We start from the raw sequence: 12,813 nt of genomic DNA on the forward strand, positions 1-12,813 counted from the left end.
TGGGTGGGGGAAAAGGAGGCTGAGGAGATGGATTTATCAAGCAAACAATTTATTCCTACCTCCAGAGGTTAACTTTGAGCTGCTTGAGGTAGTAACAGCATAATGGTGCATTACTGCCACCAACTGAAGAGCGGTATGGATCAGGATTTACAAAAAAAAGGATTCATACTCCTATTCAGTTGGTGGCGGTAATGCACCATAATGCTGTTTATCAACCATCATAAAACCAAGAAGAAGAAGAAGAAGAAGAAGAAGAAGAAGAAGAAGAAGAAGAAGAAGAAGAAGAAGAAGAAGAAGAAGAAGAAGAAGAAGAAGAAGAAGAAGAAGAAGAAGAAGAAGAAGAAGAAGAAGAAGAAGAAGAAGAAGAAGAAGAAGAAGAAGAAGAAGAAGAAGAAGAAGAAGAAGAAGAAGAAGAAGAAGAAGAAGAAGAAGAAGAAGAAGAAGACGACGACGACGACGACGACGACGAGTCGTTCTGTTTGTCTCAGTGAGACACCGTATACTAAAGGTCAGCGTGGGACGGAAAGCAGCAGGCAAATGGCAACCAACTTGGTGAAGCTATCAGGTCTGTATTACAAAAGGCTAAATATTGTTGTTTTGAGCAGCGAGTGTTGCAGTGCAATTCCAGTAAACCAATACAGCATTGCGTAGCTATATTGTGTGCTATTAAATACACAGCCTCAGTGAAATTATGAGTCATGGAAAGACATGCGACGTGGACGTATTTCAGCCGCAACTGATTTTTCAGTGTTCAATAACTAGATATAGGGTGTCATCTGTATTACCTAGTGGTTGGTAGCAAACAAAATAAGTAAGCCAAATCAGCTTATATCAGAACGTGCTAGTTGTTCTCATGTCAGTAGTGTTTCCTACCTGGCGAGCTTGCTATTGGCAAACACTGTCGATAATGGAAATCTCCGTTACTTTGTGGCTAGTTCGTTTGCCAACTAGCATGAGCACAGGTCAGTTGGCTCCTCATATCTCATCATTAAAGCGGAATATCTCACTCCACTTAGAGTCTTAAAAATGTCGACGCCTTTATGTCATATAACTAGGTCTGCTCAGACCAGCGCTGGGTGGTCTGGCGAAGGTTTGTGTTTACCGGGATGCGACCATCGCGGCTCCGCTGACCCGCCTCTTCTCCCGTCTGGGGCGGGAAGTTCCGAATCCAGCACGAGTCCGCCCATTCTGGACCCAGGTGTCACCGTCTGACCTCAATTTCGCGCCCTGCCACAGTATTTTCCAACGGTGAGGGCATTTAATACGCCACTTCACTGATGATGTCCTGCTGGTGTTTGTCTTTATCCTTTTTAAAAGCACTCTCATCATTTAAAATAACTCGCCAGTTTTTATGATTCTAAGATTACTCGAGAACCATTAGCAATGTCTAGGAGACTGATTTTTAAGAGAACCTTTCTTAAGAGAACCAGTACTTTAACTGAATCCAGCACCTGAGAGCCACTCAAGTGCTGACTTCATTGCTTAGAATTCTCTTGAACATGCCTCCTGGTCCAGGATACAGCCCCTGCTGCCCAGCTTGGCACTACATCCTGTCAGAAGCCTGACCTACTACAGTGTAAAGCGAGGGAAGAGGAAGACTGTGAAGGCGGTGGTGAAGCGGTTCCTGCGTCTGCATTGTGGCTTGTGGTTGAGGAGAAAGGTAATGTGATTCAGGTTCACTTAAAGAGGGAAAGGGGAGCAGTAATGTCTCAAGAGCAGCATCTTGGGCACAATGCCTTGACTTGGGTGTCGGGATGGGTACAATCCGTACTGTAGCACAGTTCTGGTATTCATTATTTAATAAAAAAAAAAGGGGTTACTTGCCTCCTACCATTTCTTTATCTCTCCCTTCTTTTTGTTTTACATTCTGTTCTCTCCCATTCTCTTTCTGCACTTACCTTCTCTTCTTTTCCCAATCCATTTTCTCCTCCCAATTCTGCTCATCTCTTCCTTTCGCTTTTTCTCATTGTCCCTTCCTCTCTCTTCCCTCTGTCTCCCTTCATTTCACAACAGTCTGGATACAAGAAGAAGTTGTGGAAAAAGTTGCCAGCCAGGAGAACGCGCCTGAGGCAGCACGTGTTCTGCAACAGAACGCAGACCAAACTTCTAGACAAAATGACCACATCTTTCTGGAAAAGGAGGAACTGGTACCTCAATGATCCCTATCAGAAGTATCACGATCGTACCAACCTCAAAGTGTAAAATACTCAATAACCCTTATTAGAAATATTATGATTATACTGATCTCAAAATGTAAAGGACTTACAAATGCTCCTGAACTCTGCAGGCTCCAGAAAGCCAAGAGACATCCCTTCTGTTGCATTGAACATTTTAATAAATTAACAAAGTGGCTTTTCATCCTACTGCAGTTTTTTTTTTTCTTTGTTGGAAATTTTTATGCAAAGCTAAGTTCACTTGCGGCATAAGCATTATTGGTCATTGTTTTAATGAACAATACCATAGTGTTACAGCTTCTGGATTTTCAAAGAGAAGCTATAGTGAAGCTATACTCGGACAAACAAATGAGGAATTTACTGTATTGTATGTCTAGTGAAAGCTGTGTAGGGCACCCCTCTTATTAAAAAAACTTAAATTTTTAAAAATAATGTGTCATTCTACAATTAACGTGTATTCAATTGAGTTACCCAGCAAAATACCTTACAAAAGCATATTGCATTCACCTTGTCTTTTTCATGGCCCTATTTTGGAAAGTCTGTAACCCAATTCAAAAGTGTGAACTTAAATATCTGCAATAGGTGACATCACCCCCAGGGGGAATAATAAGAGGTTTCTTTGCACAGATAGCTTTGTTGACTCAGGAATAAAATTGTATTCTGATGTTCTTTGAGGATGGCAAGAGGGATGTAGTTCAAAGCCTCAAGCAAACTTACCCCCTTTAATTATGTATACATGTTTAGAAGAAATCTTAAACTGATTTCCTTCTTGGTGATAACTGAATCAAACATAACCAACATTTTAATAGTTTTACCCAGAGCAAGGAACTGCATATGCCTCTAAACAATGTGCTTGATAAATTCAGAAAGTACCTTGGTTCTGTGTCACGTCATTAGATTTGACACTAAAGCAAGCAGGAATGATAATGCGAACATTTTCTGGAGTGAGGAAATGTACCTTTTTGTCACCCAAGTCCCAAATGAATAGCAGTGTAAGCTGTTGTTTTCACAGCTCAGGATGGGTGCTTATTACTCCTGGACGTAGAGATTTTTGCATCTTACAATCTTTTATGATTCCTGGATACGTGGAATGAACACAGGAACTGGTTTCATTCTTTTGTTTTAATGGCTGTGGTTGACTCAGACAGAAATACAGAAGGAGAAATGTGCAGCAGAGAGAAAAGAAAAAGCACTTTGTGAAGTCCTTTCATGAACAGTCAGTTCTACCTCTCTGCTCTTACTGCAGCTGTGAGGAATGAGAAACCACATACAACATGAACAGTGACTTTAAGAGAGATCTTCTGGCCTGCCAGACAAATGTGAGATGCTTTGTAAATTAGGAATCACTAGGGAGAGCCATAGGGACAGGAAGTAAACATCAGTTTTGGGGGAAACAGGAAAACATCTAGTCCTGTGCTCAGATTGAGAAAACCCGAAGATAGTTTCAAAATGGACTTTGGAACATACAACACCCAGAGCCCTTACAAAAATCACATACAGTCTATAAAGAAGAAAGTCATGCTTTCTATGCAAAAATTCACAGACAGTCACATATTATCAGCATATGTACATGAGGAACAGGTAGCTGGTGTGCACATATTTAAGGTCAAAGTTAGCCAGGCCTTTGTGACTGACACAGAAGTAGAATAAGATTAGTGCTGTTGAACTCCAGTCCTAGGGGGCTGCACCCAGCTAGTTTCCCTGCACACTTGAAACTACTTGACTAGGAAAAAAAACAGGAGGGTAAGGACCTGGTTAGGATGGTAACCTGTGGACAATGGCCACCAGAATCCAGGTTTATGAGTGCTGCAGACACTGTAGCCTCGCAGACATTGTGGGCCTGTCGGGACAACATTTAGTAGCCTTGTGGACACTGCAGCCTTCTAGTACCAAGCTTGAATACCATTGAAATTAGCATTTTTTCAAGTCACCAATAGTATGCTTATACTTTGTGAAATTAATAATAATGTTTTGTGCACGTGACCTTTTCTGAATGTGGTTTAGATCCAGATTGGGGTTTTGTCACTGTAAACAGTCACTTAGAGTAGTGCAACATTTAAAATACAGCAACAGAAGTTTGAGTGCTACAATCAAATGAGGCATTCTGCTCCAATAAGGTCAGTTATTAATGCTGTAATTACAGTTTTTTACTTGAATGTATAGCTGTTTTCATTTTTTCATACATTTGAAGAGATAAATCAATTCACTTCCATGCCTCTAATCTGAAGTGATGGAACGATATAGTTACAATGTACAACATCAATGCTTTTTAAATATAATTTGGCCCATCTAATGGCTGACATATTAGCCATTATTGCAGAGTGAATTGGATGGGTTGTCCATCTCAATCTCGCAGCAATATATATATATATATATATATATATATATATGCCTCTGGGTCCCAGGTGTTTTCTATTGTGTCTCAGTATATTTGCCTCCCATAAATGCAATGTGAAAAACACAGATTCTGTTACTATTGTAGAAACTTTTTTCCTGTATGTTACGCCTCCAATGTGGAACGTACAGTTGTAACTATTCACCTCTAAAATGCATTCATCAGTAGGTGCTTATTTTCACTCTGCAATACACTTGCTGAGGAAGTGAATATTTCTAGCGTAAATCCAGTGTACTTCACTAGAAGTACACTGCCAATTTTCATTCATGAATAATGGGCAGAGTTTTCTTGACTTTACACATATTAACATGACACCAATGATATTCTGGCTGTTCTGATATGAGCAATGGGCATTTGAAACGTCTGTAAATGTGTCCCAAAGAACAAGGAAAAAGTGGGCCCTTAAAATATTTAAGCACAAATTATGCTTGTACTACTTTAATGTGTGAAATTGTCAAAGAAATCTTTTTTATGTCAGCAACACAGTATTCTTACCCCCACTCTTTTTTTCACCAAAAAATATGCACAGCGTACGTAAGTGTAAACATAATATGTTTATGTAGTACCCTATCACCTTGAAGAATTCCCATGGTGTTTATTTGAGTGAGGTGTTTATTTGAAGTAGTACAGTATATTCTATAGACATGCCTCTTTAAATAATACCTAGAAAATCCCTGCTACTTGGATTTTTGTTCAATTTTTGTTCAATTCCCATTTACTGTAATGCCATGAATTCGCTGAAATTTTTATGTTGTTTTCCATGGTTTATCACAGTGCTTACAGAACCGCAGAAATAAAAAAATACAATTAAAATGCAAGAAAGATATACAAATCCTAAAATTTACCAAAACTTCTCATCAGAAATGTTGCCAATAACTTGCAGGGAAGTATTGAAATATTTCTCTTACTTGAGGGTACTTTTATCCAGATGTGCCAAACATTCATTATGCATCGCACTTTTTGTATTTGTGGGAAAAAATGTAGTGTACCGCAGTCCTCTTTGCACCATGGTCTGACTCACTACAGTTTAGCTTTTCATCTGAAAAACAAGAGGATCAATATCCGTTATCCAAATCTCTGGCTTTGTGAACAAACCCAAGACAATACCTTACACATATTTAGCAAAATCCAGTGTTGACTATAACCAGATTGTCTGTGATAACAAGATTGTCGGCTCCATATTCTTGATAGTGAAAATGCTGTCTGAATGCTGAAACTCAAAGTATTTTAATTCATTAGTTCATTATATTATAGGCATGGTTTAAAACAACATCTATAGCTATTCTAGCATCCCAGGCAGCGCCTGAACATTGTTTTGACCAAGTGGAACCTCCTAGGAACAATGGAGGTGTTGACTGTCTGATTTAGTGATGGATATCTATTGTATTACTGGAGGCAGTACAGTCCATCTAAGATGCTGACTGTGTTGTGACTCAGGTTCCAATGACAAAGTGGGCCTAGTGCTCAAAGTCTTCACAAAGTATTGCAGTGTATACCTAGACACATTTAATGACTTAGAAGTGAATATATATGGTCTTAAATATTACTTAGCCATCACTGTTTAATTATATTTACAAGCTATACATTAGATATTCAATTATATTTAAACCACCAAAGAGCAATATATTATTTTCTGTCACTGAACAAATAGCTTTCAGATTTTGGTAAAAACAATGGAGTGTTTAAACATCAACATCAATGAATAACAGTTAATACACTGACAATGCTCTGTGATGTAATTTAATAGTCAATTTAGCCTATTTATCAACATGCCAGATTTTTCCATTAGGTGCAATGCACTAGTTACATTTTCCCCTGACATTAACAGTGCCATTTTAACAAGGAATACTTCACAAAATCTTGGCGGTTGTGCTCCTGTACTTTATTCAGGTTAAATATATTCAGTTCATGACCGTTTGATCTAACTGAATGCAAATATTGCAAAATGTATTTAACAGCATGTATATTTAATGCATAAAAGTATGTATATGGAAGTGGATATTTTGGAAATATTTACCAACACATGCTGCATATTTGTACGTGTTTTACATATGTTGCTTTTATTTGTATAACTATGTCTGAATTTTGTGAGGCCTGCATGATGGTACTGATTTACTTGACCAAACAATTTTTTTCATTGCATTCATTATTTGAAAGTGCCCTCAGCCTCACATTGGACTGGACTATTTATATATTTCTGTGTTTAAATATGGTTTAGTGTAACCATACTTATTCAACAAATTTCAGGATTAAGTACATTACCAGTAAATTGAGATTAAGACTGAACATGTCTTAATTCTATATTAAACACACCACTAACTATTCACTAGTGGCAGAGCACACGCATTGAATACAACCATGTGTGACAAAATGGTATTCTTTGTAAAACAGCACAGAAATATCATTGTAATTAATAGGAGACATCTTGTTGACACATAACAAGAATTGTCCTGTATTTGCTCAGAAAATGACAGAAGAATTTAGCCAATATATTTCAACCATTCATCTTTGACCTGTTGCCCCAACTCCAGATGATCTCTTCTGACATGAGAATCACATCACCAGATGGAGCTTGTGCTACATGTCTTTTATGAAACTGACCTTACACTCGAACAGACACGCATGCATTTTCCTCAACAAAAAAGAAAAACAATTAATATTGGCACATTAAGAAAAAAACAAACACTCCAAAGGAAAATGCTTCAGATTCATGATGAATGATGCAAGGAAGAACCCTGCACATAAATTGCCATGGTGATGTTCTCTCCCAGGGACACAAAACCAGCAGGAGGTCGGTGGCTTCTTCAGTTCCTTCCAAGATTTGGCGGTGCTTTTTTCGTTGTATCTCTTTTGTCTTTAAGGCAGATAAGCGATCTGGGAGTGTTTTGATTGGCTGCGTCCAATGGCCTCACACCTTCACAGGGTTGCACTGTTCGCAGAAGTACTCTTTGATCTAGGACGGAGCCTCAGGACTCTAGGAGGAGGCTGAGTTTGAGAGTGGAAAAGAGAAAAATGGTAGAAAACCAGATGGTTTAACCAATGCATACTACATACGAAAGTAATACAAGCCAGTAGAGGCTCAAAAATGAAATTCTATATTCTGTATATGTTTATGATTTATAATATATAAATTACTCCTGCTTTTATATTTGTAGTTTTATGTATATACATTTTTGCTACGCCTTTTCAGTATATTCTACTATATATACTTTGGAAATCATTTACATATTTTATGAACGTATTCCTTAATTTGTGATTACCTCATTTACCAGGTATGACTTTTTTTTTACTATGGGTCTAAGAAACCTGAAGGAGAGTGTAGCTACTGTAGGAATACATGGAATACATAAATGCAGATCATTAAAAATTCAAACAAAGGCTTGGCTTTAATTAGGATATAATAACTCAATCTACAGGCCATAATGCACACTAATGCAGACATCGAGTTATGGAGAAATGCTAATTTTGAAAGCATAGTGCTCGACACATTTCATACACAGGCACAAAATCAAGGTGCACATCCCTCCCCTCCTCCTCACAAATCTGCTTCAAATTAGTAATAATGTATTGTACTCAATTTTACATTTTTTGATAAACAGTAAATATCAATCTCCTTTGAGGTCATTTGATCAATTTGTACACATTCCTGGTAGTCAAACAATCTTAATCTGAGTCTATTTTATATACAGATGAAGTTCTTTAAAATGTACATGAAGGGAGTCACTGACTCAACATGGCTTTAGTTTGGGGGGGGGGGGGGGGGGGGGGGAGCATTCAAATTGTATTAGCTCATTCGGGACTTGGTCAATTGTCTTGAAAGGTATTCTGACTATTAAGGCACGTCTTCCTCAACTCGATAAAACTGGAAGCATAACTAAAGACTAGGCCTACTAGGCAGCATTCTGAGCAAGGCATAATCCACAATCCATGCCAGAATGTCTGCCAACCTCAGTAATAAAGTCTACAGAAAATAAATAATTCCTTTATTATCGGAATATCCTAAGGGATGCAGGGAGAACATGCAAACTCCACACAGAAAGGAGTTCAACCCAGGAACTTCTTGCTGTGAGGTGACAGTGCTACCTACTGCACCACTGTGCCACACCAACTTGCAACAAGTTTTCCTCAGACTACATCTCAATCTCTAATTGTCCTTTCCCTTGCCTGTACTCAGTCTCTTGGGTACTCAAAATAGAAAAGCTGTGCTCATCTCCACTGTGGAATTATTCTCTATATTATAATTCTGCACTAGCTATCACACTGTGGGGATTCTCTTATGCTATGTAATTTACACATTTTTCATCTCAATCAAGTGAGTTGGGCCAGACCAAAACATTACATAACATCAGCTGTAATTAAAAGTGTCAAGTAACTCAAAAGCAGCGTGTACAGTGACATAGTTCCTAGAGTGAATAAATGAACAGATTAATTTCATTGTGTCTGCAATAATAATACAAAACATCAGTTTAATATTATACCAATACTTCATTCCTTGAGTGCAGCAGTCTCAGGTTGTAGGAAAAGGTAATTAATTCAAAAAAGGTTAATATTGGTTAATATAAATATGTGCTTCTGGAAGCATTATACCACTATACAAACTCATAATATGCATCTAAAAAGCTAGCCGAAATATTGCTAGTTATGCAAATGAGCTTAATAATAATTGCTAACTGCTTCAGTTTTGTTACTGCCTGGTCATCCATTTATCAAAGTTGGTCATGCATGTCTACATTGTGGCTTAGCATTTAAAAAATGATGTAAAATAAGGAAATTAAGTATTTTAAATACATATTCAAGGACCAGTAATTATATCAACAATTAGAAAGCCTGTTCATAATATCAGCAACTTTGCTCTTTTCCTGCTCTTTCAATCTGCAGCCCACAGCCAAGCTCACAGAGCTGAGTCAGAGGAAGACATTTCATATGCAGTCGGCACTGGCATGGTCCTAAATTGATCTGAGACCATGACGCTCATTCATGCACCAGGACAGTGACATTTCCTATGCTGGATTAGTCATCCAGCAGCCCCTAAAACCATTCGACAAAATACTGTAAGGTCCTACATAGATCACATAGCACCACAAATTGCACGGTATAGGCCTTACAGATACCAACACATGCTCACTCTGTCAAAATTCAATTGTTAATCATTTCTATGCCCTTCTGACTTTGTCCACATGTCAAATCATTCTGGTCGTGGATCATGAACATGCTATCAGTGATTCTTGGCCTCAGCATCCCCCTCAACCAATCCATCTCTTTACAGGGTGAACTCCTCACAACTACAGTCCAAAACCTTTATAATATTGACTAACAATTACTGAAAATGTTATTTTACTCCTCTGGAAACAAAATTATCCAGACCCCACCAACTCAATCTATTGACAAAACACTCCACCCAAGAAAAATTCACAACAACCATAAAAGACAACATCCAATAATTTTAAGACATCTGCTCCCCCTTTTTGCAATTCCTTGAGTTAATTCCTCTATACAATTCACTCCATTCAACCCATTCCATTCTTTTGACTTTGTACTGTTGTAAATATCAAACTAATACAACACCATACAACGTGCCCTTGTCTTATCCTGTTTTGTTCTGTTGTGTCCCATCTTCCTTTTAAGTGTTGTATTGTGTACCTGTTGATGTCAATAAAATAAATAAATAATAAAAACATTTGACAATTCAAATTTTTGAAGAGGTTTGTCAAACGGGCCCGCTTGATCAAGCACAAGCTTTGCAAACAGCGCAATCAAGCTGCACAGACTGCAGAACAGCAAACCCTGAACGGAGGATGTGACAATGCCGGATGCGCATGAATAACATTGCAAACATCTTCTGTTATTTCACCTCACCTGTGTGTCCACAATTGATCCACAAGCTGATTTTTTCGCATTGAATATCCATGGAATGCCTCATGATTTCTTTGTAGTATAGTACATTCAAGTGGTTCCCAACTCTGTTTCTAGATATCTAACGTCCTGTAGATTTTCATGTCAACCCTAACAGAGCACACTTCATTCAACAGCAGGATATCTAATTTAAGTGCTAATCAGTAGAATCAGGTGTGCAAAATTAGTTTTTATTAATTGAAATAAAAACCTACAGGACAGTAGATCTCCAGGAACAGAGTTGGGAACCACTGGCATAATGTATAGGGTTCCAATTATATTCATGCTCCAATCATTTTTAGTCTTGAGCATAATCATTCCTCAGAACTGTTATCAGTATCACACCCATTAGGGAGGATGGAGCAAAGTGTTATACATATTAAATATTTCTGATGATTGGATTTGGCTGTGGAATTACAAGGTTACCAGAGGGACTGGCAGAATAAAGATCAATCCATAAATGTGGAACATAAACTGAGATCCAGCAAGATGAGCTGGTTGCAAACTGGGCTGCAAAAAATTATTTCCAGCTGACCAAACGCTGGGCATGGTCAGATTCAGATAGGTGTGTGTTTTGAGGGCTGAGAGACCTAGGTTGTGATAGACATTGGGCATGGTCAGGTTAGGACTGGGGATGTGTGGAGGTATGGGGGTTTGAGGGATACTGGGCATGGCTGGGCAAGATAGTTTGGGGAGTGGCATGCCCTTGTCCTTGTCTTAGGTTTGGGTGAGGTAATGGGTTAGTCACCGCACTCACTAACCAGGCAGCCAGGCTGCAGAAAGCAATACCTCAGGCGCCCTCCTCTTTACCAGCTTGAGCTGTGGGGCACTGGCCCGTGAGTCCTCCCTCTCATCCTTCTCTTCCACCTCTACTCCTGGGGCCAAAAAGGGTGTGGTTGGGAGGGCCGCAGGGGGATCAGGATTTGCTGGGGGCGCTGAGGGCTCAATGGGCAAGAACTGCATCTCCTCATCACACTGTTCTGTGCTCAACACCTCGTACTCATTCATGTCAAAGTCCTCCCCTGGGAGCCCTGCACCAGGAAAATGGCAGCAGTGCAACATAAATTAGTAAACACCGAGAAAGAGTCAGTCTGCCTTCTTATGAATCTAAATAAACATACACGTACATAATGTAAATGCATGTGTGCACATAAACACACGTGTATATATATGTTCAAACACAGAGGGATACCTCGCCTAAGGATGAATTTACATGGAGGGAAACATGACCATACAAAGTGCTCTGTCTGCATTGTAAGCAGAGCTTGTCGTATAAATTTCCAGGTTCATCTACCAAGTCAAGTGGAGCAAAATTAACTCATTTTACTTTGCATTCATTAAGTGGAAAGTCCACATTAATTATAGGTTGTTTAAAAGTGAGCAGGTTGTTTCCTAAAATGAGAAATAAACATGCTTAAAAAAAGAAAACATAATTCGTTATTTCTTTTGGAACACAAGTTCCACTAGTGCTTCACTAAATTCTATGTACTCCCTTGATACATATTATTGGCTCTGAAGCTGTGTGCACCTACACAAGAACAAAGATGCATTACATCTAATGCCCAGAGAGATAATCAAGTATGTGACCCTCTGGACTGTAAACCTGAAATTCAGCAGTTATCCTCCAGGGGCCTCATTTATTAAATGGTCTTGCGATCATAGTGGCTTACGCAGAAAACCATGACTAAGTAGTTATTCATAAAATCCCACTTTGACATGGATATGATCCCATCTCTGTATAATTGAGCATTACATTTTTGGACCCTAGATATCATAGACCCCAATACAGATGAAAAGATAGTAATTCCCACTTGAAAAGTATTCAAAAGTGAGTTTTGTGGGTCAAAACAGTTGATTTGCAGTGAAATATATGATTATGATTTACAGCAATGCAGAATTTTGAATTTTTGAATTTAGATTTGGAGCAAACCTGGTTCAAATATGTATTTAAAGCATTTTAATTACTTTTAAACTTTTTACGTTGAAAGACTTGGAAAGCACTGGATATGCGAGAACCTATCAGCTCTGAAAGTGGAATGTTTTGTCTAATTATAGGACAGTATTCAGGTGACTGCTGACAGCCCCATTCAAACTGTACCAATTTCCATTGTTAATTGGTAGTGAATATGCACAGCTAAATTGTATTTTATCTTACAAAATGTAAAAGATGGAACTCTACATATGGCTGTTGAATGCCCTGACAACAGAAAGAAAAACAGGAAATACAGTAAATACTAGTTTAAATTTAAATATTAGTATTTGTAAATGCTGCATTAAAAATAATTTCTAAAAAATAAAAAAAAGATTTAAAAGTAATTAAAATAATTAAAATACATATTTGACCCAGGTTTG

At 38.3% G+C, this 12,813-nt stretch overlaps 2 protein-coding genes across 5 annotated transcripts in view; one reads left to right on the top strand and one right to left on the bottom strand.

Annotated features, from left to right (window-relative positions):
• The first annotated feature begins 390 nt into the window (after positions 1–390).
• mrpl35 (mitochondrial ribosomal protein L35) lies at positions 391–2,600 on the top strand. Its single transcript, XM_035425882.1, has 4 exons — positions 391–565; positions 1,056–1,248; positions 1,516–1,660; positions 2,014–2,600. Exons 1-4 carry the CDS (start codon positions 538–540, stop codon positions 2,200–2,202), a joined length of 555 nt encoding a protein of 184 aa, XP_035281773.1. The 5' UTR covers positions 391–537; the 3' UTR covers positions 2,203–2,600.
• Positions 2,601–3,281: 681 nt separating this feature from the next.
• reep1 (receptor accessory protein 1) overlaps positions 3,282–12,813 on the bottom strand; it is a 49,562-nt gene continuing 40,030 nt past the window's right edge. For 3 of the 4 annotated variants that reach the window (XM_035425880.1, XM_035425879.1, XM_035425877.1), the window contains 2 exons: positions 11,251–11,492; positions 3,282–7,554 (listed from right to left, as the gene is read on the bottom strand). In XM_035425880.1, the coding sequence (XP_035281771.1) occupies positions 7,486–7,554; positions 11,251–11,492 (311 nt within the window). In that variant the 3' untranslated portion in view covers positions 3,282–7,485. The remainder of the gene's footprint in view (positions 7,555–11,250; positions 11,493–12,813) is intronic. The other variant, XM_035425878.1, reaches the window with a different exon arrangement.

The sequence above is a fragment of the Anguilla anguilla genome, chromosome 7, assembly GCF_013347855.1.
Source record: "Anguilla anguilla isolate fAngAng1 chromosome 7, fAngAng1.pri, whole genome shotgun sequence".
In the NCBI taxonomy this organism is placed as follows: Eukaryota; Metazoa; Chordata; class Actinopteri; order Anguilliformes; family Anguillidae; genus Anguilla; species Anguilla anguilla.

Coding starts and splice junctions, on each gene's coding strand:
- mrpl35 (XM_035425882.1), top strand. CDS start 538: ATGGCAACCAACTTGGTGAAGCTATCAG. Junction 566..1,055: donor CAACTTGGTGAAGCTATCAG/GTCTGTATTACA, acceptor TCATATAACTAG/GTCTGCTCAGACCAGCGCTG. Junction 1,249..1,515: donor TGCCACAGTATTTTCCAACG/GTGAGGGCATTT, acceptor CTCCTGGTCCAG/GATACAGCCCCTGCTGCCCA.